Source organism: Nicotiana attenuata, chromosome 1, assembly GCF_001879085.1.
Source record: "Nicotiana attenuata strain UT chromosome 1, NIATTr2, whole genome shotgun sequence".
In the NCBI taxonomy this organism is placed as follows: Eukaryota; Viridiplantae; Streptophyta; class Magnoliopsida; order Solanales; family Solanaceae; genus Nicotiana; species Nicotiana attenuata.
In genome coordinates, this window is record NC_031989.1 from 2,280,978 (window position 1) to 2,308,946 (window position 27,969).

The following is a 27,969-nucleotide window of genomic DNA, read 5'->3' on the forward strand; positions in this document are numbered from 1 at the left end:
GAAAACACAGTAGAGAAACACATAAGATAGGCATGTGAAAGCATGGTGAAAAACCAGTAGGAGATAGAACGGAGCATGACAGAAAAATCACAACAGGGCAAACATAATAACACACGAAAAACATGTGAGAAAAGAGCAAATAAGAACATAGCAGGGATCGATTCACACCAAGAAGAGGAGAAGAAGAAGAGTCAAAAGCATTTTAAGAACTTTCCAGAAACCCTAATCGAAAAGAAATGCCCTTTTGAAAGAAAATTGGAGAAAAAGTTTAGTAAACAGTGCAAACATGCAAACACGTAACAGATCTAAAAATAATCGGAGAGAACCTCGAGATTTAGGGTTTCAGATGAACCCTAGAGGTGAGAAAGGCTTCGAAAACACCCGATCTAAGCCGGATAATGCCATAAACAGGCTCAAAAGACCAAAAGCCACAGGAGCAAGGCCACAGATGGCCGGAATCTTCGAATCAGTGAAGGCCTGGGTGAAAACCCTCGAGGTCTGGCCTCGATCCTTCGAACGACAGGCACGCAGGAGCCATAGGAGGTGGGTATAGACTGTTCATGGCCTGAGAAGCCATGGACGCCGGCGAAAACATGGTAGAACAAGGTAGGGGGAAACTAGGGTTCCGGGGAGGGCTAGAGAGAGTTTGAGAGATGAGGGCGACTGAAGAGTGGGAAATGAGGGGATTAGGGTAGGTCATTAGGTTTGATTAAGGAAGGGTGAATCCTGTCCGTTGATCTCGAGTGATCAACGGTCCAGATTTAGACGGGTAGACGGGTAACGGGTTGGGTCGTTTAAATGGGTTAAGGGTTGGGTCAATTAGGATTGGGCTGGTCCGGATTTGGGCTAAAAATTGGGTCAATTAGAGGGGATCAATTTTGGCTATAATTGAAATGCAAATGGGGCTAGTATTTAAATAGCCAATTTTACCCCTTTTATTTTATAAAAATAGTAAAATGATTTCAAAAGCAAATTGAAAGTATTGAAATAATTAATAGGATATAAGCATTAATTTAAAAATACTGGAATCAATTCTATAATTATAAACGCGATTAAATCTTAAAATAGGCTAAAATTATAATTATATGCATTTTAGCTTTAAAATATACCAAATGAGTTTGGAAAAAATATATAAAATTAACTTAACTATATCTTGGTATAAATATGAGAATAAAATAAATTATTCATCAAAATGATAATTTTGGGAGTAACTATTGATTTTATACTGTTAAAAAGTGGACAATAAATTGATTTAAAAACTTTAAAATTTAGGAAAAATGCCAAAAAGCTTAGCTATGCTTATATATGCATATATGCTATTTTGAAAGTAACACCCCTGCCGTAGCCACTCAAACTGTCTGTGCAGCTCCTCTCTGCGGGACTGTGGTACATACTTCTCCAAGAAGAGAGTGGAGAACTCATGCCAAGTCAAAGGTGCTGCACCAACCGGCCTACGCCGCTCATACGCCTTCCACCAAGTGAAGGCAGCCCCAGTAAACTAAAAAGTAGTGAAGGCCACACCGCTGGACTCAAGAATCCCCGCTGTACGAAGCATCCGCTGACATCTCTCGAGAAAACCCTGGGCATCCTCGCCCTCAGCTCCACTAAATGTCGGAGGCTGGAGTCTACCAAACCTCTCGAGGCGACGCTGCTCGTCGTCGGGCATAACTGGAACCCTGAACTCCTGAACTGGTACCACTGGCTGAACTGGAGGTGCCTCTAGAGTCTGTAATCCCTGCACTACCTGCTCAGGTGTGCGAGCAGCGGGGGTCTGATTGCCTCCCCCGGCCTGTGAAGTAGCTGCTGCTGTTGTGGTGGCTGAAACCACCTGAGCCAGGCCCGTGCACACTGTCAAGATCTGGGCTAATGTCTCCTGGAGGCCAGGAATCACTATAGGCACAGCCGGTGCCTGAGCTGGTATTGCTGGAACCTGATCCGGAACTGGGACAACTGGTGGATCAACAGATGCTGCCCTCGCCGCTCTGCCTCGTCCACGACCACGACCGCGTCCACGGCCTCTCGTGGCCTCAGTAGGTGGCACTGGTGGTCGTCCGGAACGTCCGGTAGCTCGTGTCCTCACCATCTATGAGAGAATAGAATAAAGAGAAGTTTAGTATTGGATCAACAAGTTCGCACGACAAGAATTTCAAGAATGTGGAATTTTCCTAAAGGTTCTGCAGCCTCTCGAGGAGAAATACACGCGTCCCCGTACCGCTCCGCGAGACTCTACTAAACCGGCTCATGACTCGCGAGACCTAGTAACCTAGGCTCTGATACCAACTTGTCACGAACCCAACACCTGGTCGTGATGGCGCCCATCACATTGCTAGGCATGCCTGACCAAAACAACACCCACGATCCCTCATACGGGGTTCATTACCAATTAACACGATATAAATACTGAATTAACATGATTATAAATCTGAAATAGTAGAAAAAAATGCGCGAAAGTCAAGACAATATCACTACAAAATCCCAACGATCTGGTGTCACGAATCAAGAGCCTCTAATACAAGTCTGAGTCAACAGCCTAAACCAAAAGATAATCTAAAGATGCGGAAAGTAAGGAGGATAGAGGGAGAAATCGGGTCGCAGATGCCGTGCAGCTACCTCGATGACTCCGGTGATATCTGAAAAGCCGAGACAGCTCAATCTGTGCCTCAGGAGCACCTGTATCTGCACACACATTGCAGGGAGTAAAGTGAGTACTCCGACTCAGTGAGCAATAATAATAAATAATAACCGAGAATTAGAAAACACATGACAGCACAATGCAATTCTATATTAGGCAGTAAATCCTTTAAAACAGTATAGTATGTGAAAATCAAATGAAATCTTAGTTAAAAACAGGTGAAGCAGGTAAAACAACAAGTAATGAGTAAAGAGTATAACTGCCCCTCGGGCCCAGTATCAACAGAACAGCACAGTAACAGCCCCTCAGGCTCAATCTCAGTCACTCAGTATAGTATCAGCCCCTCGGGCTCACTCTCATATCACATGGGTACCCGCGCTCACTGTGGGGGTGCAGACTCCGGAGGGGCCCCTTACGGCCCAAGCTCTATATCATCACAAGACCTGAAAGCCTTCTCACATCACACTCGAGGCCTGAAAGCCTCCTCGCAATACTCGAGGCCTGAAAGCCTCCTCACATCACGCTCAAGGCCTGAAAGCCTCACTCAGTCAAGAACATCATAGCCCCTCGGGCATCAATAACATAATAGGTCTCAGCCCAAACAACAGTAAAAAATATCATTTAAAGTCTCAAAAGTTTCAATTAAAGTGGCTGAGTTTGTAAAACAGTATAATCATTAGGACTGAGTTCAAATAACGTGTCAAATAGTGAGTAAATAGTGAAAACAATCCCCGAAGGATTCAAATAATCGGCGTTAAGCCCAAAACATAAGCCCAAATCATGCTGATAAACAAAACAGCTCAGTCAAATACGCGGTAAAATATCAAGCGGGACGGACCAGGTCACAATCCCCAGTAGTAAACAACCCCGCGCTCATCATTAAGCGCGTGTTTCACCTTAATATAGCACTACGTTGTGCAAATCCGGGGTTTCAAACCCTCAGGATATCATTTACTATCATTACTCACCTCAAGCCGGCCAAAATCCTAGCTCACTATGCCCTTGCCTCGCGAATCAACCTCCTCGTGCGTAGAATCTGATCAAAACCACAAGGAATACGTTACAATAGGCTAAGGGAACACAACCCAATCGAAAAGATTCGAAAAATATCGAGAATCACGAAGTTGGCAAAACCCGAGCACCGGGCCCACTTCTCGAAAAATCAGAAAATTAACATCACCGGACTCCTCATCTCGCCACGAGTCTATGCATATCAAATTTATCAAAATCGGAGTCCATTTGACCCCTCAAATTCCATTTAAAATACCAAATTCCCAAGCCCTAGCTTTACCCTCTTTTGACGAATTTCAACCAATTTCCATATTAATTCTACCATAATTTCATGTATTTAGGCCAAGGAACTTGCCTCCAATCACAGTTAGTCGAAATTCCCCTTCAATTCCGTCCAAGAGCTCTCAAGTTTGCTTAAAAAATGGTGGAAATGGACTAAAACTCGCGGAACAAAATAAGCTTAAAAACCCTTCTGATAACAGGGATTTTCGTATCTGCGGTCCCACCACCGCATCTGCGACTACCGCTTCTGCGGTTATTTTTCGCTTCTGCGGATCCTCACTTAAAGACAACAACCGCTTCTGCGGTCCTCTACCGCATATGCGGACCTCGCCTCTGCGGACTATCGTCCGCTTCTACGACACAACTACCGCATCTGCAGCCTCGCAGATGCGGCTACCCTTCCGCATCTGCGGAATCTACCAATCAAGCATAAAACCGCACCTGCGACCAACCACCCACATCTACGGAACCGCATATGCGGCCCTTATTCCGCAGATGCGGAAACACCAGATACCAGCAAAACCAACAATTTCACCAAGTCCAAAATCATCCCGATGGCCATCCGAAATCACCACGAGGCCCCCGGAACCTCAACCAAAAGTGCCAACCCATCCTAAAATATGATTCAAACTTGCTCCAATCGTCAAAACACCACAAATAATGCCAAAACCATCAAATTACATCGGATTCAAGCCTAAGTTCTTCTAAAACTTCCGAATTACGCATTTGATCAAAAATCCGATCAAAACACCTCCGAATGATCTGAAATTTTGCACACACATCCAAAATCACCTTATGAAACTGCTGCAACTCTCGAAATTCCATTCCCACCCTCGGATCAAAATCTAAATACCAACCGGAATTCGCCAAAATACTAACTTCGCCAATTCAAGACTAATTCTACACCGGACCTCCAAAATCAATTCCGATAACACTCCTAAGTCCCAAATCATCCCCTAAAGCTAACCAAATCGCCGAAAATCACATCCGAACCCTCTAACTCATAGGTCAACATACGGTTGACTTTTTCAAGACAAGCCTTCCTTAAAGAGACTAAGTGTCTCATTTCTATCCAAAACCAATCCAAATCGACTCATCCACCCGAGACTCTTATAACAAGACATAATGAAGCAGAAAATGGGGAAAACGGGGCGGTAACTCACGTGACGACGGGCCGGGTCGTCACAACAACATGGCAGTTGGGGTCGTGACAACATGCTTGTATTGCTTGCCTTGAAATTATAAATAATGATATTGCCTCCCTCGCCTGAGATAAATTAATTATTGAGGAAATATGAACTTGGAAATCTCTTATTATCAAAAAGATTGTTTACTTGCTACATGATTCCCTTGAGTTTACTGCTGTTTTTAATAAATTCACGACTGATTATATTATTGGAGCACTAGTAAGTGTCGAAGTCGATCTCTCGTTACTACTTCTTCGAGGTTAGACTGGATACTTACTGGGTACGCGTTATTTTCGTACTCATATTACACTTACTTTGCATTTTTGTTGCACATGCACATGTATGTCTAGTGGCCTCGCTGGGCGCAACGACATTGTTGATACGGAGACTTAGGTGAGCTGCATCTCTCGAGACGACCCGCAACCAGCAGAGTCACCTTCAGAGTATTGTACTTTCTTTTCTGTCCAATTTGTATTCCGGATAGTTATTGTATTACTTGTTATTTCCTAGAAATTGCTCGTGCACTTGTGACACCGGGTTCTGGTACGGCTATAGGATTATTCAGAATTTAAAACTGTTAAGGACATCATTATTTACTCAGTAAAGTTCATTATTTATTTTTTAATGTAAGGAAAGAAATGATTTCAAAAATACTAAAATGAGGATTTAATTAACTTCTTGGTGTTGGCTTACCTGACAGTGGTGTCCGGTGCCATCGCGACCTTTATTTAATTTTGGGTCGTGATAGATTTTTTTCCTTTATATGATATTGTATTTAGACTTGATATAAATATTATAGTTTAAGGCGGCAAGTGATAAATAGCGCAACACGCAAATGTAACGTGTACTTATTGAAGAAATAACAAATAAAAGTGAAGATAAAAAATACTCTTATATTTTAATTTATGTGTTTATTTTTTAATTTATTTTAAAAAATGCCTCTATATTTCATAACCCTTTAACTTCGAATCGTTATTTTACATGGCATATTTAAGATTAAGAAAAACTTTGTTTGTTTGCAATTTAAAAACTTTGCATAGTTCCAAAGATTAAGAAAGTTCACTTTTCAAATGTAAATTTTATGGTATTGCAGTTTGGACTTTTTATTTATTTATGATTACATCTAATATTAAACTGAATAGCATGACTGCCACAATAATTTAAGTGGGTCAATTAAAGTTTAATTTGGGAAACACTTCAATGTTAAATTTAGTTTAGAAAAAAAGTTTGTAGATGTGTTGAAATTGTTGAATTATCAAACCATAAATAATATTTTATAGAATCTTCGAGAAAAAGAAAAAGGAATGTCATCGTTCCGTTAGACAGGGAAAAATTAACAATATCATTAGAAAAATAAGGGAAAAAGAATGTCATTTTGTAAATAAGAAGAACCATTTTAAGAAAATCTTCAGAAAAAATTAAGAGGGAAAGGAATTGTTATTTTGTACTATGCAAATATTTGAAAATAAAATGAGATTTTAAAGTAGGTAAACATATTTTTCAACTTTTTAATATTTTTATGTGGTTTAGATTGAAATAAAGTTACCACACCTTATTTGAATTCGGATTTAAGTTTATCTAATATTATGATTATATTATAACTAAAGTTAGTCTATCATTATATCATATCCTTAATATATGAGCCAATTAATATTCGATTAATTAAAATAAATTAATCCAAGTTAATCATTAATATTATAATGCTATATAGCTTCAACAATTTTGCCAGAAACTATATTTCATAAAAGAGCAAAATAGAAAAATAGTTACCTTTCTGTTTCATTCAGTTGTTTCAAAAGAAAAAAGAACTTAAAATGAGAAAATCTATTATTAAAATAATATTATGAGCATTAAGTATTTAATTCGTTCATCCTCCTTTTTTTATAGATATATTTTTGAACTTCTATTGTTATTAATAAATGTGTATGTGCTAAAGTACTACATATTTGATACCTTTCATATTTCTACCGGAGAGCGGTGAAGATCTCATTTCATTTTGTATTGAAGTTTGAAAGATAATGTAGCAAGAAGTATTTTTCTTTTTCAAAGTTTATGGTCTAAAGAATTACGAAAAATTAGGAAATCTGGTGAAGGAATAATTACTATGCATACAAAAAAGGAGCCAATTATTTAATGCGAAATATCATATTAGTCAAAATATTATTTACTAAAATAAGAGAGTGAAAAATAAAATAAAAAAAGAATATGAAGAATAGAGTAAATACCATATATTACAAAGATCTTCACTTGGGTTAGTGCTAGCATAAGAAGGAAAAATAAATTTCCTTTTTGTAAGCCAATTATCTCTTTCTAAGATATTAAAAAATTTCATGGAAAAAGTACATTAGAAAATTTGGATCAAATGGTTTTATGGGTCTGTACAAATTAATGTTTAATTTTATGACCCCATCTCTTCAAAACTAAACATTAAAAGGAAAGTTTTGAGTATAAAAATGCTAACTTTTATATTGACCGTATGCTGAACATACGATTTACGACTTGCGTAATTGACATTATATAAATCGATCTAATTTAAACGGCTTGTTATTTAAAAGAAAGAGCATGAAGTATTAATTATTATTTTAATTAACATTTAATAATAATTATTATTTGTAATGAAACACTCGAGTATACACATAATTGACGCCAACAAAAATTGAGAAAATGATAGAGTTAAGTTATTTTATTACTTTTAATTATTTAAAATTTGTTTAGAACCAGGACCCAAAAAGTTATTGGTCATAATATGCTATATAATTTTCTTGAACTTTTTTTAACATCTTCACTTTGTCTTCTGAATTTTCTTAAATTAAATGGATAATGAAAATTTACAATCACTCAAATAATCTCTACTTTAAAATTACAAATTCAAATATAGTTTAATCAAAAATTTAAAATTATATCATTTAGGAACTAATAAATAATTAAATTACAACGATAAACAATGTATGTCAAATAAAACGTACTTAAAAAGCTTCTGAATGGCATAAAGATAATATTACCACTAAAAATTAGTAAGAAAAACATTAAATAGCTGTATATTTAAACACGAACTGCTCATATAGTCGTTGGGGTGCTTTTCGTCGTCCTCAGGGTTATGTTGGGAATTCTGCTGGAGAATATCAACAGCTGCATTGCTTGTTGGTAGTTTTACGATGGCAGCACCATTAACATTTACGCAAGCAGACACCTGTCATCATTTTTGATAATAATACGAAAACGTAACATAATCCTAGGGCTTTCTGTCTTTTCTCTCATCTCCTCCGCCTGAAGCTCTCTTTCTCTGGTGGAATCTACATGTGAGTTCATTCTTTCTCTCTCACTACAACTCTCTTAATAGCTCTGTGGTCGATTAGGAATGCTTGGGCTGCAAATTTGAGTATTTTAATCTTTCTTTGGATATCTTTTTGGTTTGTTGATTTCTTTTAGAAAAAGTTTGTGCTTGTTCGATATTTCATTTTTTAGCACCGGGAACAACTACAGTTACCAGGTTTCTCGTCGAGTTAAAGCGTTTATTTTGGATTTCTTCTCGCCATAGGAACTGTGTGGTCACATAAAATTCAATTACTGGCTATGAGCCATTAGAATGAGTGTTACCACTCGCTTTGCACTTAATTGGTGGAGTGTGAAGCCCAAAATTTATTTAATAGCGTCCCATTCAATAAAACTTAACAAAGAGCATGTAAATTTTTAATATCCACTTGGATTAGGAAGTGTCATAAGGGCAAAATCAGTGACATATTTGATGTTTCTATCCATTAATTTTTAGTTGTTACTTGTTTGAAGATTGGTCAAGGAGATGTTTTAGCTGGTCATTAGAGTATTTCGAAGAACAAATAATGCTTCGTAGTCTATTTTTAGTATTTCCAGGGGCTCAGGTCATATCCTCAACTAGAATAGAGGTTTATGTTTCTGACTTGAATGAACAATCTGAAGGCAACTTTCATTGTAGTGATTACGTACTTAGGTCTGGCTATGATTTTGAAAGCTGTTGCCAAAAGAACCGACAATAGAGCACAATAGGGACGCATAATGAAGCCTAGCAATATTTTCTTTCATCTAAAGAAACTAACAACACGAATTAGCTAAGTAATGGACTATGCTTCGGAGGAAATATAGAAACATCATGGTACAGTGTAAGCAAAAAGATTCAAAATGATGTAAATAATAAAATCAAAATTATAACGAAAAAAGAAAAGCAAATATAAATAAAAATTAGACCTATTCAATCACATGAAATCTAGAACCAGGATGAAGAAATGGATTTTCTCATATCCAGTTGACTTGTAAAAGCAAAGGAAGTTAAGCATTCACGACTCCAATTGATAAAGAGGATAAACGATATTATCTTTGTATTAGCGGCTGTGCTGATGTTGCTAATAGGAGGTTGTCGTAATTAAAATTCTCAGAAATTTCGTGCATTTCTTATTTTTTCAAATTCAGAACTTTGTAGTTAAACGGTTGACGCGGATATGAGAGGGAGCAGAGCACAATTTCCTTCTTTATCCATCTCCAAGAACATAATAATACGACGAACCAGTCTTCAATTTTCTTAAACATGCATGCTCTTGGTTAATTGCAAGGAAGTTAGATTTGACACGCTATTATGTTGGTAAGATTTGGCTGAGGGTTTCACAAACAATTAGTTTTGTCCATTAACTATGGTCCTGAGTTGCCACTTTATATCTTAGATAGAACGATGGTTATAACATAAATGGCTGCACTTCAAAATGATCAATAATTTCAGCAACTACGCGTATCTACATTCTTACTTAAGCCTACAACGAAGAGCTTTCTGGTTCAGAATTCGATTATAGAAAGGTATATCTAATAATTATAATTCCCTCATTTTCCACGGGATTACCTGGATAAATGTGAGAATTGATTAGTGAACTATCAATTTGTTATCAAAGAAGGGAATGTTGGAGTGATTTCATTCCCAAGCATTCCAATGTCTGAAGGCAGCGGAGTTCTATTTGATATGAAGGCTACAAAATAATTAAACAAAGCAGTCAAAATGCAAGTAAAGATGCTTCCAAGGGACATTTCCTGTTAGGGGATAACTTACATTCCTCTCATGCTAGGAAGGATAAACTTTTACACAGTTCCAAGGAAGATGTGGTGAAATTGATATGAAGGATATACTGTTATGCATCAGTTATCCTTTGGCATATCAATATCAGTTCATCTTTAATTATGGTTGCATGTGTTGCTTATAGCAACTGAAACAATAATATCAATTATTCTTTTTATTTTGTTGGTACTCTTGATCAAGTAATATACAACGAATAAAGATGGATTGAATAATTCCTATTTCATGAATCATCACCAGAATTATAATATTGTAATAGCTCATAGAATTTGAGAAGGCGCAAATTGTTCTCTTATATGATCCTCATCAATATAGTATGTGGTTCTAAAAGGTTTACAATATGTGTAATAGCATCTTGTTTTTGAAAAGGATTTAGATATACTACACGGGTACTCTCCAGTATATTATGCTGGAACTTTTCGTGTTGCAGCAAAATAGTGGGTACTTTTCAATGACTTTGCAAACGCTGGCTATTTTTGAATGACCAGTCCGAAATTGGCTAGCCCGTGCTATTTTTACCAACTATTACTTATCCACCTTGAGCTCGGGCCCGGGCTCAGCACGGGCTGGCTCATAACTAGTTCCTACTATTTAGAAGCGGGAGTTAGCAGCTCTTCGTCGTCCTCTCAGGGTATTTAAGGAATTTCGTTTAGAGATATTCTTAGTTTTACAGATACCTATTGCTTCCGTCAGCGTCTTCCCCGTTAATTTGCAGCGTACCTATCTCGAAGCATGTTTGATGATTCCCCTTTTCTGTCGTTGTTGAAGCCAATGGATTTTGAGTCAAAGTTCTATAAAGTTACACGTAGTTAATTTTTACACAGACAGAGGCTATTTCGAAATCCCTAGTTAATCTTACTGATGCTGTATCTCTTCTCATTTTTCCCTTCTCTTGTCATTTTACCTTTGAAGTGTGTCTATTTATGTCTGGTTAGCGGTTGGGTTTAAATTTGATCATTGGAAGGTTGTGGTGTTATCGATGGCTGAAAAGGGGAAATAGAGTGCTTCTTCCATGTTTGTTGGCTGAGTTTGGACCCTAAAAGAGACTGATAGGTAGTGTTAATTTTGCTTTTGACTTTTCTTTGTATTTCTTTGTCAATTTTCGAGATAAAAATCAGACCTTTCAATTGCCCTCACAATTAACGGTATGAGAGTTTTCCTATTTAAAATAAATAAGATATAAGATGATGTAGAAGCATTCTTTTGCTTATTGTTGCACATTCTTGCTCTGCATAAGTTTTTTTTTGAAATAAAAGAAGTCACAATATTATTTACCCCATGTAAGTGATTGGTTTTCATACTGCTTCTCCTGAATGAACACAAGTTATATTTTTTTTTGATAGGTCTGAGTGAATCACAAGTTTATACTTATACAGGCACTCGTGATTGATTGTACATTGAATTTTGCTGTCTATCTTTGCTTCTTTTTCCTTTATTATTCTTCCGTGTTTCTCTATTGGAGAATTTCTATTTCACAATCAATATGAACATAGTCGTGTCTGAGAAGTATCTTACTTCTGCACCTAAAAGTGGCCTTGTTGCTCCCAACAAGGTTGAATCCAATTCAGGTCTAAATGCATCTTTTGGTGTGTCATTGTGGTTTTTTTGAAGTGTTTGTGCAGTATGTCATCTATTCTTCTTGTGTGTATCATCTTTCTATTTCAAATATCTTGTTTAAGATAAAATTGCTGAACTTCTTGCATTGCTGATTCTTAATTGTGAAACTATGACTACTCAAAAGAAAATATCATTCTTATAATATGCTTTGCCTTGGTGAAGTCAGTCTAATTGATTAACTACCTCTCCGGGAGCTGCATTCACTAGTGCAACAGTATTCGGGTATTTTGTTACAGAATGAATATAACAACCGAAAAATTGTGGGAACTAGAAAATTTTGCTGCATTGTAATTTTTGAGGTTTGAAAATTGTTTTTTCACATAGAAAACATTAGATTTCTATCTTCCTCCTTTATTAGCATCTCGGAGAGAAAGAAGAGGAGAAGAAGAGGAAGTACGATGAAAGAGTAAATAAGTTGCTTGTAGCGATTGCGATTGCTTATTTGGTACAATATTTGTGTATTGAAAGAAGATGTATATGACAGTTTTTAAAATGGGAATAAGATGACTTTCTGGTTGCTATTGGATTGTAATAGTAGCTTGTCCATGCCTTTCTATATCTAAGCAGAAAACATGATTTGTGCTGAAAAATGTTAAGAATTAGCTTACACCTAAATGCTCAAAGTCTTATTGTTTTAGATACTTAAATCTACCAAGATCAAGTAAAACGGCACAAGTAACAAATGAACCGAGTAAAGTAATAGAAATAACAGTAAATAGAATACACAAAGATGGAGAGAAAGAAAGGGAGTCGTTTCATTGTTGTTCTGCTGTCCAGTCCAAGATGCAAGGACCCAAAGTCAAGACCTAAAGGTTGTCACGATATGCTCTGCTCAGAGGCAACACATAGAAAGTTTTTTATCCTTTGATTTCTAAATTTCAGTTTTCAACAACATATAAGTTTGCCAAAAAGTAAGTCGACCAAGTTAATCATATTGTGAACTAAATCATTAGAAAGGAACGACCATGCATCTAGAAAGTGCCGAGTTTAATTTCTTGAAAACTTGAAAGTGCTTAGATAACAGTCTGCGTTATAAGGAGCATCCTTGAGAATGTTTATCATTTTATTTCAATAGTGAGTTGATTAACAACGTAATCCCTGTCATGACTCTCTTACTCTCACTCTGCATAATAGACTCTTATTACACCAAACTTCATGATAGAATATTGGACTCTACTGTGTATGTGCTATTTTGGATTTTTGATGGAGCCTCAAGAATGGGAATTCGCTTCTGAGAGAAATGCATATCTTTTTTAGAGAATAAATTAAAGGCTTCACTTTATTTTAGAAAAACTACTTATTTATCACCTTTATTAGTCAGTACAGCTAAAAATCCTACTCTTTTTAGGATACACAGCCTATTGTGGCTAAGAGATATGGAACTAATTTTTTGAGTTTCTTGTTTCTTAAGTGATTGAAGAGACAAATATGATGTTATACCAGTTCAGATGACTAACATTTTACTTTGAACATGCTATTGTAAAAAAGTTGTTATTGTTAATGAGATTTTAAAGCTGGCTATAGCTTGAATAATCTGTAATCTGTGTTGAAAACCCCGAAGGGCTAGATAGAGATAAACCAAAAAAGAATATAGGAAAAAGAAGGAAACAAAATTAGCAACTTCAGCTGCAAGAATAATAATATGGCCAAGTGCATTTCACATATGATTGCTCATAGACAAGTTAAGATAATCTAAACTTCAAAGAAAACAGAGAAGGAGGGAGTTTGCAACTAATCCTGATGTGCTAAGACTTAAGGCAAAAAACTGTGCTCCTGAAGAGCACAGCAATTTATCAGGGACCTAATACAGCTCGTAGAATTGCATCAACAAGAATAACTACATATTGATTTAGACACTCACACAATATATTTTGTTTCATTTTAATTTGACTTTTAATGCAACTTAAAAGTTAATCAATTGTGTTATTAGTTCTGCAATATTTTGAATCAGGTTGTATGGATTTTGTTCAGATTTGATTTACGGTATGTGAAGATTTGATTTACGGTAGGTCCTCAGGCCCGGGCTCAGCCGGGCCATCTCTAACTAGTATATATAATAAGTGAGAGTTGTGGTACGACGAAGGGTAATTTTGGAATTTCCTGAGTCAGCTTCTTATAGACACGTATACGTTGTAATACGACACGTATTGCCATTTAGTACCTCCCGTAAATTATTGGCCCTACTCCCTTTATTGTTTCTTCTCTCTCACACTCTGTATTGAGAACCTCCATTTTTCTGAGTTTCATGTCTTTTTCTTGTGCGTTTGATATATATATATGTTGAATTCTTTCTATAGGTTTCTATTTTTTGGGTTAAGACTTGTATGTTTTGGTCAAATTTAGTAATGGGCATCGATGCAAATAGTTTCTCTTGAGAATTGGAAATTGCATTCTCTTGCTTATGTCCTTGCGCTGCGCATCTCTATCAATTGCCTCCATAAGTCAGTGAGTTCGAGTTGTGTGATTCGGAAAAGTTCACAAGAAAATTTTGAGGTATAGTTACTTTTCTTTGTTCTTTTGGCTAAATTCGTGTTTACTTATACATGGTTGCCAGAGATTTTTCCTGATTTGCACATGTATGTTTGAAAAATATGTAGGTGGTTTATTTTTAATTGTTATCTAGAAATCTAATCCCCTTTTCCCCCTCCTCAATAATAAGATGCTTTTGCGACAAAATGTTTGATGATATGCCTGAACCAAAAAAGATTTCTTAGCTACCCATTAAGGTGTAATGTTGAGAATAAAGAGATTGTAGAAGTCTCCTTGTTTTCAATATTAGTAGCTCTGCCTTAGAATTGTAACATTACATCGATAGTGATTTCGAGATTAAAGTCTTAGCTTCTTTCCTGGTTGGTCTTAGATTATTCAAGATAAATAGAGGGAGGGTGATGGGGCAAGGAAAGGAAAAAGAAGACAGAACACTTCGGACAAATTGCCCACACTTGAGTCTTTAATATCAAGAAATATCCTAATATCTCTTGAAAGGCCTCTAATCAAGAACCAACATTAATGATAAAAAAGGCAAATGCACCATATGTAGAAACGCAAATGGACGAAAGGTAATTAAAGGTAAATAACTAGGGAAAAAATTAGTTAACAAAAGCTCCACTTTAGTAAGAGAAACCATGAAGGAAGGAAGCCTTGAACATTGAATAAAAGCTGATCAACCATAGAATATGAAATCGTGTTTAGCATATGTTAAGGTCGCTATTAAGACTTCATCAATATTTTTCATCAACTTAACTCATGACAAGGATGATACACTGATAAGTACAAAATAATACTGTTCAAACATAAGGTGAACTTAGGAGCATAAATCTTACATTGATATAGGAGCTTGAATTTGCTTTATTGTGCCAAATAAAACTGTGATAGATAAGATGTTTCGTAATATAGAAACTACTTTATGGATAAATTGTAAACGTGTCTTCTTCGATTAGATTCACCACGTAGTTTAGAGTGATATGGTCCATTATCCATTTGTCATCCTATCGAGCTCTTGTTCTTTTCTTTAATTATATTTGAGTTTGATTACTCTTCTGGTGTCTCTCAGTTGAAACTTATATTTTGAGTTAAGTTCTATAGCGTTCCGGTGAGTATCTTATTTAGTTTATGTTGTTTAATTATTCCTCCGAGTTTATGTAACCTTTTCTTTTTGGATTTGCTTGATATCTGTATTCCATGTTCTTTGTGTAGTGTTCACTCTCCAAAATACACGTGTATCCTGGATTTTTGATAAGCGAGACAATCAGTGAGCCTGACGTTGGAAGAGAATATTTCTGAGTTTTGCTTAGTTTTCCTCTCTTCTTTCATGGTAAGAATGTAATCTTTGATTCTATTCTGAAAGACTATCGATCTTCATTTGCCTATGAAATTCTTTTTGGATTTTTTTCTTTGTTTTTCTTTTTGATACAATATGTATGATTTTGAATATTTGATTTATACTTATCTGTTTTTTCCTCTTTCTACATGCTTTCTAGGTGGATTTTGAACATGCATGTGGTTATTTTATCAAAATATTCTAGATTCTGAATTGCTATCAGAAACAAAAAGAGTAGTGAAAGGTTAGGGAACTTTCTTGCAGCAAAGGTGTTCGACTATATGTCCGAAAGTACTGAATAATTGTATACTCGATTCTTCTCCTGTAGGGGTGCTATAATATAAGCAATCTTCATTAGTAAAAGGTACATTACTTTCTTCCAGTAACAGAATTATTGAAAAATATACTGTGCATTATGTTCTGTTAACTATGTGCTTACTTCTGGGTCTATGTTGTAGCAGAACTTTTGGTGGGTTCCTTGGGTTTCTTGGTCTTTTCATGTAATATGTCTGAATTTCTCTCCATTTTCTTGGCATTGGAGATTGTCTAATGCCCTTAGAATTAGGGATGATGTCATCGTTTGTTTCTGTAGGAAATTTATTGGATATTTCAGGAAGCATTTAGGCGCAAGAGAGATTCATCTGTTGAAGTTTTGAGGTGGATCCAGGCAAGTGTTTCTTACACGTGCTTCTTACACAGACAACTATTTTCAAAAGTGTGTTGCCAAGTTATTTTACCATATCAACTTACAGTTGCTCTTGCTAAGAGAGTAAGAGGTCATCTCACACATGCACACTGTTATACTAATCCTTTATATGGGTAATGTACTATTTTATGATCTTTTGTGAATCATCTTGGTGCTTCTGGTACTATTACACCTTATATGTTTCCCCAGAAAAAAGAAGAAGAAAATAGTAGTTTGATTACTAAGGTGATGGTAGTTACACATAGTATGCTCCTCAACTTTTTTGGTGCCCAGTAATTTCCCACAAGTGGGCTTGGGGAAGGTAACATGTACGCAGCCTTACCCCTACCCTGGAAGGATAGAGAGGCTGTTTCTAATAGACCCTCGGCTGGAGAACAGATGAAAAAAGGTAATGGCAATAAGTAGGAATAACAACCAGATAAAAAAGTCAGATCACAAGGAGAAAGTGGAAAAGAGGAAGGCAACTAACAATAGTATAATCATAAGAGCAATGCATGTGACTCGGACAGTACGAGACATGCGGGAAAGTTCTGATTATGGAAAAAACTGAAAAAGTATCAGAAGAAAATCAGGGCCTCATTTGTGAGACTGGGATGGAGTAAGAAAGGAAGTGTAATATAACAGAATGAAAATATTTCCTAGAAGAGAGCAAAGAAGAACCAGAATGTATATAGAAGGAAACACAATTTCCTAATCAACTTCTGAGTCCCCACAAAGAATGAACAAGTTCTGTAAGAAAAGCAGAAGCGTAAAACAAAATCTACAATAGTTACACACATAACGTGCAAACCCTTCCTTATCCACCCCTAGCATTTTTTTCTATCGTGAATTTTCATTCTAACATATTCTTTCCCATTTAATGCTTGTTTCCTGTGCAAATTTCAGGTTTCCCCATTTAATGCTTCTTTCCTGTGCAAATTTCAGGTTTTCCCATTTAATGTTTGGTGTCTGTTAACGCATAGTAAATTTTAATTGATATTGAATTAGAGTTCTAAATGTATCTTTTTAATTTGTGTATGATTTTATGAAATTTATCATTTGTAGATGCACAAATACATATACTTTTTAAGGTATATAAGAAGTTGCTAAACAGGATTGAAGGTAAGAGAATTGACACAATGTGCTATGTCTAACTTCATGCTCATTAGATGTTCAGTTAATGTATGAGGTCTACCCCAATGCTAGCTGCATTTGCTGGAAAGATTGAAGCTCGAGTTACTGCATATTGACGAGAAACCTTTCATGTCAAAACCGAAAACCGTGTAAAATAACAACTTTCCACAATTGTTCTGTGGACACAAGGAATTATTGCTCCGAATTTCTACTGCGAAGTGCTATATAGTCTTCTTTTACCTTTCTCTGGGAAATTTCGTTAGAAGTATGCAATGATTTCCTTAGACATTGTTTCTAATGTATTAAATATTTTTGGGATCGATGTGTTATGGGCATCTAAGTATCTACATTTAGGTACTTATGACACTTGCTTAATCTATTAAGAGTTTGCTTTTTGTACTATTTGACAAATAGTATTGCACTTTCTGTGTTGCTTATTCAGCGGATGTAACCACGGTTGAACCATAACTTGAATGTGACTTTGCTGCTTTGTGGAGCTAGCATTTTATCTACTACAGACATTGCTATAGATTTGCATCCTTATAATGGATAGATTCGACAAAGGCAGATATATTTGTCTTCCTAATAGTTAATGGCTTGTGAGGTAGGTTAGTTTTTTCAGCTGTTTTTTCACTTGATACAAATACCGCAACAATTGTGAATAAGATGGAAGAAAATTCAATTTTGATATATTCTAATCTTCATTTGGTTCCTTATTGCTAAATGGTATAAAATAATATTTTATATTGCAAAATTAGCATATCATGTAAGTGAATAATAATACATTCTAGAACAAACTTCAGACCCGTGCGTTGCACGGGCATCCACATCTAGTCTTCTATATGAGTAGGTTTTATTCGGTAATGTTGGCTTAAGTTAATTGTCTATTTGCAAGGTTTTAATAAATATTGGCTCCTTTACTCATCTTATTCAATTCAGTACATTTCACAGCACACAAAGCCATGGAATTTTTCGTCTCTTCATTTAGACGCATAGCATATCCAATTCCTCAAGAGCCTCACTATATATTTTTATGGTCTCTCTCTCTTCCCAATCTTTCCCCGTGAACTATGTAAAGTATGCATCTTTATATTCTTTCCGTTTTGGTAACAGTATTTTCTTCTTAATCAGTACAAATTAGAAGATCCCATTTGTGAATTTGAGTTAAAATTGTTTGTTCTTTTATGTGGGATTTCGTAGGAATGGAGCTAGGGCTGGTCACCTTGTTGAGAGCTGCATGGATTGCTGCCACCTTGCCCATAGTCATTTCTTTGATTCCTTCCTCAAAGCTTCGGTCTTTTCAACAATTTTTGTTAGGGTTTGCTAAGCGTGGCAAGATTATGCAATCCTCTTCAAGTGTAAGTAATCATTTAAAAACTTGTGTCTTGTGTATTTGTGTTCTTATAATGGATAGAGGCGGATCTACAGTGAACCCATTAGCTTTTGCCCATACATTGTGAATTTACTAAATATCTATACATATTTGACTGTTTATCACTATATTAACTTGAGTTTGCTGTAGGAACCCATAAACTTCAAATCATGCATTTGCCTTTCACAATAGGCTAATGTCTTTTCACATTATCAAAACATTTGATCAGACGTAATTCAATTGATTAAGTTTTCTTCTTAAATTGATCAATGTATGTTATTGGTCGTCGTGTAGTTTCCTGGTAAGAAATCAAATAATTCACCTCAAGAAAACCTTAGTGTTGTTAATAAGAAATTTGAGAGTTCAGACCTTAAATTTGACAGTTTCTCTGTGTTGTATGATCCCAGATCAACTGACCTGGAGTCTAATTGCTTAATATAAGTTACTTTTTTAGGGGGGAAATCTTTACATTTATACAGCCTGATCTCTTGAAGGCTGCTGCTGGAGCTAAGAAAATTAGAAGCGGATCTAAACAGGATATAAATGTTAACACGTGACTTTGGGGTGAAATTGGTTGGTTGGTAAAACATATCCCCCTGCAGCTAGGTCTCTAATCACCTCCATTGAATCAGCTAGATCAGTTTGAATTGGGAGCTAATAGTTCTTGTTGATGCAGATAAGATGAGATACATTAGTCCTTTGGGACCTAAAGTCAAACTGATTTTAGTTTGAATATGGCTTGAAGATTCAGGGATAGAATCCATATTATGTTGTACTGCTTCATATTTAGTTGTTTACTAGTAGAGTATTGCACTGATCAACTTTTTGGTAGTTGCCTGACCAATGCGTAGCTGAGTAGCACTTTCAGAATTTTTAGAGGTTCAAAATAAGGTTATCAGTGAATGCACTGTTTAATTTGTTCACTGATTTGTATTTTGTGAGGCACTAATAGAAGGGTTAGTCTTATTGGCCTTCCTTATATCATTCAGCTTTAAACATATAATTTTGTTGTTAGAAATAAGTTCTATTTCAAGTATTTGGTGAGTTGTCTTTTGTTTCAAGCTAAAGTATGTCGTATTTGTAACACTTGCATTAGCTAGAACAACCCCTCGAACTACTCTTTATGGATTAAGTAACTTCTGTGGTTGCAATGGTCATTTTGTGTTATGAGGATGCTCACTAGTATTTTTGATATTTATTCTTAATATCTTGGTTTCTTCTCTGACAACAGTTTTTTTCTATAAAAATAAATTTTCTGCAACGGTTGAAAAAAATATTCTGCGACAACTTTATTGACCTGTCACTTTCTTTGGCCTGTTTGTTCAATTGCAGAAACTCTCCGTTCCACAGAAACTCTTCATTCACTTCTATATTTTAGCTTTTGCCTGGACAACACTTCTGTTAGCTGCAACCTGGATTTATGCTTATAGTACAATGCCAAAGCTCTCGGAACCTTTGCTTTTTTCTAGTATTGTTAGCCACTTGACCGGAGGGTCGCGTATCTTCTCTTTACAAGGATCTCATTCATCAAAGGAACATAGAAGCAAGATTGGTTTATCAGTCTTTCTGCTTTTATTAATGGAAGCTCAAGTACTTCGACGCCTCTTTGAGTCAATATATGTGTTTAGATACAGTCCTTCAGCAAGGATGCACATTTTCGGCTATCTGACAGGTTTATTGTAAGTTGGCATCTTACTTTGTTTCTTTTTCTAGTAAAATATATGTATACTTCGTGTTGCGTTTTATTAGCTGGGTAAGTAAACATAGTTTAGCGTAGTCAAGGTGGATTATCAGCTAGTAGACTGTCTAAGGTTAGAGCCTTGTTTCTGTGTGTTTGTTGTTCTCTTTTTCGTGTGTTATTCTCTTTTCTTTTAGATGAACTTCAGTATTGGCCGTCCTTTCTATTTTAATTTTGATCAGAACTTCATTGGCCTAGTACACATTAAGAAATAGTAAAATGGTCTTATGATTTAGACACTACCTTTTTACACTTGCTGAAATTGAAACAACAATCTGACCATGAGTTTCGGATCTTAAATTCTTCATCCCTATATAGGATTTCCAACTACGCTTATTTTTGTACACAACATTGTTATTTGTATAATAAATTATTTGAAATGATTCACACTCCATAGAAATCTTAGTCCCATTTCATGTTTGGTGACAATATTAGTAAATTCTCTTTTAGTACCAATTTTTTTTGTCGTTTCCATGACACAAACTCCAAGTTATCAGATGCACAGAACTCTTACTGAATTATTTTTTCTTGATTCAAGCTTCTATACAGCAGGTCCCCTCTCTCTTTGCTGCAATTATGGTACAGAGGTATACAAGTTTGGGTTGAGTTTGATTCAAGAGTTTATTGTTAAAGGGAAAGATAGGATGCTAGTAACTGAAGTTGATTGGTGGAGATTTTTGAACCCTCTCATGCAACAAAGATGGTACGCATGGATTGGTGCAGCTATTTTCTGTTGGGGATGGATTCATCAACGCCGGTGTCATGCAATTCTTGTAAGTGGCATATGCTAGTGATGAAAATTTAGATTGTCTTTGAAGTTAGGACTGTCTTTCGGTCACTTGGTTAATTTATTACGTGCTTATCCTTGTGATTATCTCTCTTATATGGGAAATTCTTAGTTCCTAATTATCTTGTAGAAGAAGATAGGCTTTTGGCATTTTCATGAATACCTAAAATAGGTTTAAATTGTATTTCTAAAGAAAATCGCTTAAAAGCACTGATCATACTTCCTGTGACAAAATTGCTTTCACTCTCTGAGCCATCCATTCTCATTGACTTGAACTCACCCACATTCATCAATTCCAAGTACAATCCACGTCACAATTAAATTTTCTTCCGGTTATGTGAATTTTTCGAAGATAGAGCTATAAGAGCAGAAAAATATTATTTTGTTCCAAGAATTTAACTTAAAACATGTAGTAATGTGTGTGGCATATTGGGAGTAGCTATGTCCTGATTGATTTGAAGCAAAAGCACTTCTGAGTTTTAGGTTAGAGTCAACTGACCTTTTTTTTTTTGCGTCCACGTGATTGTTTTTGGGGCTAAATATACCTGGGGCTATACACCTATCCAAAAAATGATAAGCCAAAATCTCTATCTATTCATCATAAGTTCTACGTGCGATAATAGACAAAACTAGGTACGCCAATAGTGTAATGCTGGTCAAGGATGTAGCAAGATCGGAATATGTACCGACATTTAGAGATTTCGTAGGTTTTAAATGTCAATATGTGCGCATGGGAAATGGATCTCACCACCACTACGATTGACTGTTACACTTAGATTTTTTTGGTTTCATATGGTAGAATAGCAGATAAGGTGTTCTGAGTTCTGATAACTGTAGCTGCTCTAGATATTATTACTGTGATGTGATTTGACCTTGTAGTTGATTCTCATTGAGAGATTGTAAAGAAAAGGGATAAACAGATGCTAAGGTTGATTGGTAGCATAGGATTATAGCAGTGTTGTCAAAGGCTCATTTAAGGTACGCTTAAGCCCTGAAGCTCAGAAAAGCTCAGGGAGGGCGCTTCGCCTCCCTTAAGCTACGTTTCTTGTAGGAAAGGCACCAAGACCTGCCCCTTATTACCCATGCTTTCTATCTTAAATGGAGCAATACTAGACTACAAACATAATCGGCAAATAGGTATATTAGTTGTTAAGGAAAATAATATGAATGAGTTTGTTAGTTTTCTCTTGAATTATATATATATATATATATATATATATATATATATATATATATATTTTTTTTTTTCTTGCATTGCGCCTTTTATAACTAAATCCCACACTTATACTGCGCTTTGCGCTTAAAGCCCCAATGGACCTAGAGCGCTTTTTAGAGTTTTTCGCCTTTAACAACACTGGATTATAGTACTATGGTTGAATTAATAGCCTGTGAAGGTGAATAACCAAGCTTATACACTTTATTTAATGTATGTAAATAAAATCTGATACACTGGACTGTAAATGTAGTTCCATTAATAAACTGAAGAAATTGAAGTGAGAGGTTGAAACTGCTCTTACTTAAACTTACGGTGGTGCAAAGTACTTCATTACAACAAAAGTACAGGTGCTGATGATGTTTTGCTAACTTCTTTATCTGTTGTTTTTTACTCATATTCTGTTGGTTCTTAATATTCTCTCATATGATTTGCCCTGTTAAAATAAAGGTATTTCTCTTTCAACTTGACAGCTGATTCTTTTACGTTATGTTTGTGTCGGTTATTGAGGTGTAGTTTTTGTTGTATGCTTTTGTCAGTTATTCCATTAATGTTGACCATACAATTCTGTAGGTGTAGCTTCATCTTTGTGGTATAACATCTTTACTTTGCCAATCAGGGTTCACTCAGGGAGAACAGAGAACACAGTGATGATTATGTAGTCCCTCATGGTGATTGGTTTCAATATGTTTCATCTCCTCACTATTTGGCTGAGATTGTAACTTCTCTTTCTCTTACTAATGTTTTGTATTTTTCACGTTACCGACCTTTGTCAAGATCTAAATTACACGTTTCTTTTTGCTTTTTACTCGTACTGAAGGTTATATATGCTGGCTTTGTGGTTGCTAGTGGATGTTCAGACCTTACGATATGCCTACTCTGGGGATTTGTGGTACAACTCTGTTCATAGTCTTGAGAAGCACCCTCCACTTTCCCACCCTATTTCTTCCTTGCCCATGTTCACTTCTTCATGCGATGTTTACTTGTTTTCTGCAACGTGATGCGTCATCGTGTTGCAATTGCAGGTGGCAAATCTTGTCTTAGCAGCAGCAGAAACACATAGATGGTATCTGCATAAGTTTGACAACTATCCTCGGAATCGTTTTGCTATTTTCCCATTTGCTTATTAATATGCTTTATGTCCAAGTTTCACTATATTATTTCTTTGAGCGGAACTGTGACTCTATATAGGTTTTGTAAGCTAGATGTGATTTGTTTCTTGGGTTAGCTGGTAGAAACTGTGTCCTAGCCATGGATGCAGATCTGTGGATCAAAATCTTGGCCAACTTTTTTAGTGAGTCAATGGGAGCAATTGTGGTTTGCCCTTTTGGATTTTAACTATAGCTTCCTTATCATGCAACATAAATAATTGAAGATTGTGGATGTTGCAGCAGAAGTTACATGAATAAGATCACATTGTCATCAACGTTACTCGGATCCTCAAAACATCGTACTTGTGTTGGATTCTTAGAAAATGCAAGCCATATCTCATTCAATATTAAATATAACTTAGCTTTCAACAAGCAAACCCCTCTAATCTTAAAATTATGCAACAACTAAGAGGGTGTTTGGCTAAGCTTATAAGCTGGTCAAGCTGGCTTATAAGCACTTTTTGGCTTATCTATGCGTTTGGTAAAATTAAAAGTGCTTATAAGTTAAGTACTGACTTATAAGCACTTTTTGGCTTATCTATGTGTTTGGTAAAATTAAAAGTGCTTATAAGTTAAGTGCTTATAAGCCAAAAATAAGTCAAAAGTCATAAGTTGGCCTTCCCCAACTTATCAAATTTCAGCTTATAAGCACTTTAGGTTTGACCAAAATATTTACTATTCTATCCCTAAAATACTTTTTTTAAAACAAAACTCTTTGTATACCCAATTTTTTAGCTGCTTATTATTAATTTCAGCATTTTTATCCAAACACGTAACTGCTTATTTTTAAATCAGCTTCAGCACTTAAGAGTGCTTTTCAGCACCTATGCTTATCAGCTACTCTAAATCAGCTAAGCCAAACGGGCTCTAATTCAATCTCCAGATGTTGGATACCTGCACCTGTATCCGAGCAACACAGACAGTTAATTACGATCGCTTGATCTCAAATTTCCCTATTATTCGACTTCTGTTCTAACGTATCTCATTCAGATGATAAACTTAACGTAAATTTCATTAGACAGGCATTTATGTAAGCAGCTGAATTTTGAGTCTGTTTAACTCAACAAATAGTTTTAATCGCCTTTAGATGGGAGATGCGTTTCCCCGAGAAAGAGGGCATCTGCTCTCCCAGAAACTCAACCACCAGGGCTATCCATCATCCTTGATACAAGTTTGAAATAAAGAAACATAAGATACGCTACCCTCCCTAGACCCCACTTGTGAGATTACACTGGTTTGTTGTTGTAAGATACAATCCAACTAATACCTTACCTAACATCATCTCACTTGGCCAAGTTCAAATCGGATGTAGGTCTGACAAGCTCAGTCCCTTTTCATGGTCGTCAACGAGACGTCAAGCACGAAACTGCTTAGGCATACAGATCTATGCCCCAGAACTTTGCAGGTTGATTGGTCCTATAATTGCGGTCCAAACTTTTGACGAGGTTCATGTCTTCTTTGGTGAGCTCGAAGTCGAGAACGTTGAAATTCTCCTGCAGTCTCTCCAGTTTTGATGATTTAGGAATCACAACTGTGTTTCGCTGGATGCCCCAGCGCAGAACAACCTGGGCCACAGTCTTCTTATATTTCTCAGCTAGACCCTGATGCAATAAATAGCAAACATAACTTAAGTTACAACAAACCAGCAATTTGAATCAAATCTTTGCAAAACTTTCACAAGAACAGTTCATAAAATATAGAAAATATAACAGCACAAGGATTTACTTTTAGAGCTGGATCCTCCAGGCATGATACTGTACCAAACCATTCAGTATTAGCGGCAGCACCACCCAGAGGTGTGTGGGCTGTAACGCAGATGCCATGCTTTTGACAGAATTTGACAAGAGATTCACGCTGGAAGTAAGGATGAGTCTCGATTTGATTCACAGCAGGCTTCACTTTGGAATATGCTAAGCAATCCCGGGTAAGGAAAATGTCATAGTTGCTGCAGATCAATTTCCGTTATAAGATTAAGAATAAAGTTTAGTCGTTAAAAAAATCAGTTAAACTTGATTTATAAAGTTGCATACTCTTCTATGCAAGGATGCACCATATTTGAAAGTAAGCCTGTAAAGTAGTAGGTCGAAGAGTTGATTTCACAACTAGTGCATACTGAATTCAAAATTCAAAGAAATGATGCTCATTTCAAGCACTACGGAGTACGGACCAATAAAGTATGTGTTTTGCCGTCTGAATACACATTGCACATGGAACCATCAGAACACTGCCTATATACATATTATTTACAGAAACATGTTATATCATAATGCATTTATAAAGTAAGTTAGAGAACTAATAGGAACTACGCAAAATACGAGGAATAAACATCCAGTTAAACAGTCGAGCCTCTCTTTAATGCCTGACTTCAGCTACTAATTATCAGTATTCAGTAGCATGATCGCATCATGAAGGATGTCGAAATTGAACGTGCTACCTAATAAAAGCTTGAATAAAGGGGAGCATAGATTTTTAAGCTGTAGTATACCTGATCCCTATGCTACGAACCAAGCCGAGAGAGACTAAATTTTCCATTGCATGCCAAGTAGTCTCCAATGATATGGTAGTGTCGATATCCAGAACACCATCCTCACCCAATGCACTAGCTGTTGTACCAACTCCTACATGCATGTAAAGCAACAGAACTTAGCCATTTCAAAAGTACACAAAGTTCTTGCTTTCAGGCAAACTCGATCAACTATTTTACAGCACATTGATCACTAACTACTTCATGCGATGTGATTGTACCAAATATCAAAGAAAGTATGATCTTGGTGACTAGTTATTCAGGTTTTCAGTGGCATCAATATTTGGACATCGGAAAAGTTTATGCATAGGTATTCAGCCAAAAGATCATTATGTGTCAGTTGATATCAGCAGGCCAGTTGTCCGAAACAGGTGTTTTTGTGATACCATTGTTATGTTCAGCAGTCTTCAGTATAAATGTGCACTTGAAACAATAGTCAGGATATGAACAATAAAGATGCAATTGGTACAATGTCCTATCAGCTATGAGTTCTGGCCTCTTTCACTCTTAATCACAACCCCAAAACAAACAGAAACATGGAATAAATACACTTAAGTGTGAAGAAAGTTGAAGGAAAAAAGGCTAGCAGTGCCACCTGTATGTCTTGTGGCTACGGGGAAGTGAACAAGGTAGAGATCCAAGTAATCCAGGCGTAACTTCTTAAGGCTGTCTTTACAGGCCTCAAGAACATGACCATGATCTGAGTTCCAAAGCTGCAGAAAGGACAGGTAAATATGCAATTCACTATTCACAGCAAAATCCAAAAACTATGTAAACAAATGAAATTAACATTCTAACACTGACCTTGGTTGTAATGAAAAGATCCTTCCTCTTCACGAGCCCCGTTTGAAAAGCTTCTGCAAGTGCTTCCCCAACTTCAGCTTCGTTTTGATAGTCAGCTGCAAGCAAATACCAAATGTCAAATCACCAGTGTTGTAAAAGGCGAAAAGCTCTAAAAAGCGCTCTAGGTAAGCGCAAAGCGCACTTAAAGTGCGAGGCTTTAGTAAAAAAAGGCGCAATGAAGGGAAAAAAAAACAAAAATATATATGTAATTCAAGAATAAAGTAACAAATTCATTCATAATGCTTCCCTTAGCAGCTGATACACTTATTTTCGATTATATTTGTTGTTTAGTGCTGCTTGATTCAACAGAGAACTCGTGGGCAATGAGACGCAAGCCTTAGTGCCTTGCCTTACACTGAACCGCAACTTAAGCAACGCGAAGCTCTCTTAGAAATACTGAATTTGCAACGCCAAACACATACTATCTTTTAACTACAATTTTTTAACTATATATGTAATTCAATACCAGCTGCTCAAAGGGTGCGTACCCTCTAATAGGAAACGAAAGCTTCTATATCAAAATCATTCAGGGAGGGGAAGTAGAATTGTTTTAAAGGATAAATAACACTAGAAAGTACATATCCAGAACTAACCGTGTGTAAAAATCTGGAAATCACATTCAGCTAGTAATCCAAATGAGGGGCGGGGCTTTTTTGTATCTATCAACAGCGTAAAGAGAAAGAGAAGAGAGTGTGTTACCAGCACAATCAAAGTGACGGTAGCCAATTTTGATGGCGTTAATGATAAGATCTTTTATATCTTTGCCTTCCATTCGCCAAACACCGAGTCCGACTATCGGCATCTTGAAGCCGCTGTTGAGTGTAATCGCCATTTCTGCAGATTTTTCAAATCTTTGGGACTTGATTGCTTGGAACTTGTGA

General features: G+C 36.2%; 2 protein-coding genes across 16 annotated transcripts; one reads left to right on the top strand and one right to left on the bottom strand.

Annotated features, from left to right (window-relative positions):
- LOC109210501 (polyprenol reductase 2-like) lies at window positions 8,174-23,966 on the top strand. 15 transcript variants are annotated; one of them, XM_019375465.1, is made up of 13 exons: window positions 8,174-8,411; window positions 14,119-14,314; window positions 15,518-15,635; window positions 15,802-15,885; window positions 15,970-16,005; window positions 16,234-16,308; window positions 17,233-17,271; window positions 18,661-18,818; window positions 20,165-20,511; window positions 21,109-21,343; window positions 23,190-23,288; window positions 23,391-23,462; window positions 23,596-23,966. In XM_019375465.1, the coding sequence occupies exons 8-13, from the start codon at window positions 18,663-18,665 to the stop codon at window positions 23,698-23,700; spliced, it is 1,014 nt and encodes a 337-aa protein (XP_019231010.1). In that variant the 5' UTR covers window positions 8,174-8,411; window positions 14,119-14,314; window positions 15,518-15,635; window positions 15,802-15,885; window positions 15,970-16,005; window positions 16,234-16,308; window positions 17,233-17,271; window positions 18,661-18,662; the 3' UTR covers window positions 23,701-23,966. The 15 variants fall into 15 exon arrangements, with proteins under 15 accessions (XP_019231010.1, XP_019230411.1, XP_019231613.1 ...); XM_019374866.1 differs by lacking the exon at window positions 17,233-17,271; XM_019376068.1 differs by lacking the exon at window positions 17,233-17,271 and having other exon boundaries at window positions 14,165-14,314.
- On the bottom strand, window positions 24,716-27,969 carry LOC109218898 (NADP-dependent D-sorbitol-6-phosphate dehydrogenase-like). The gene is made up of 6 exons (XM_019383583.1): window positions 27,788-27,969; window positions 27,050-27,144; window positions 26,841-26,958; window positions 26,207-26,339; window positions 25,447-25,666; window positions 24,716-25,322 (listed from the first exon to the last, which is right to left on the bottom strand). Exons 1-6 carry the CDS (start codon window positions 27,918-27,920, stop codon window positions 25,092-25,094), a joined length of 930 nt encoding a protein of 309 aa, XP_019239128.1. The 5' UTR covers window positions 27,921-27,969; the 3' UTR covers window positions 24,716-25,091.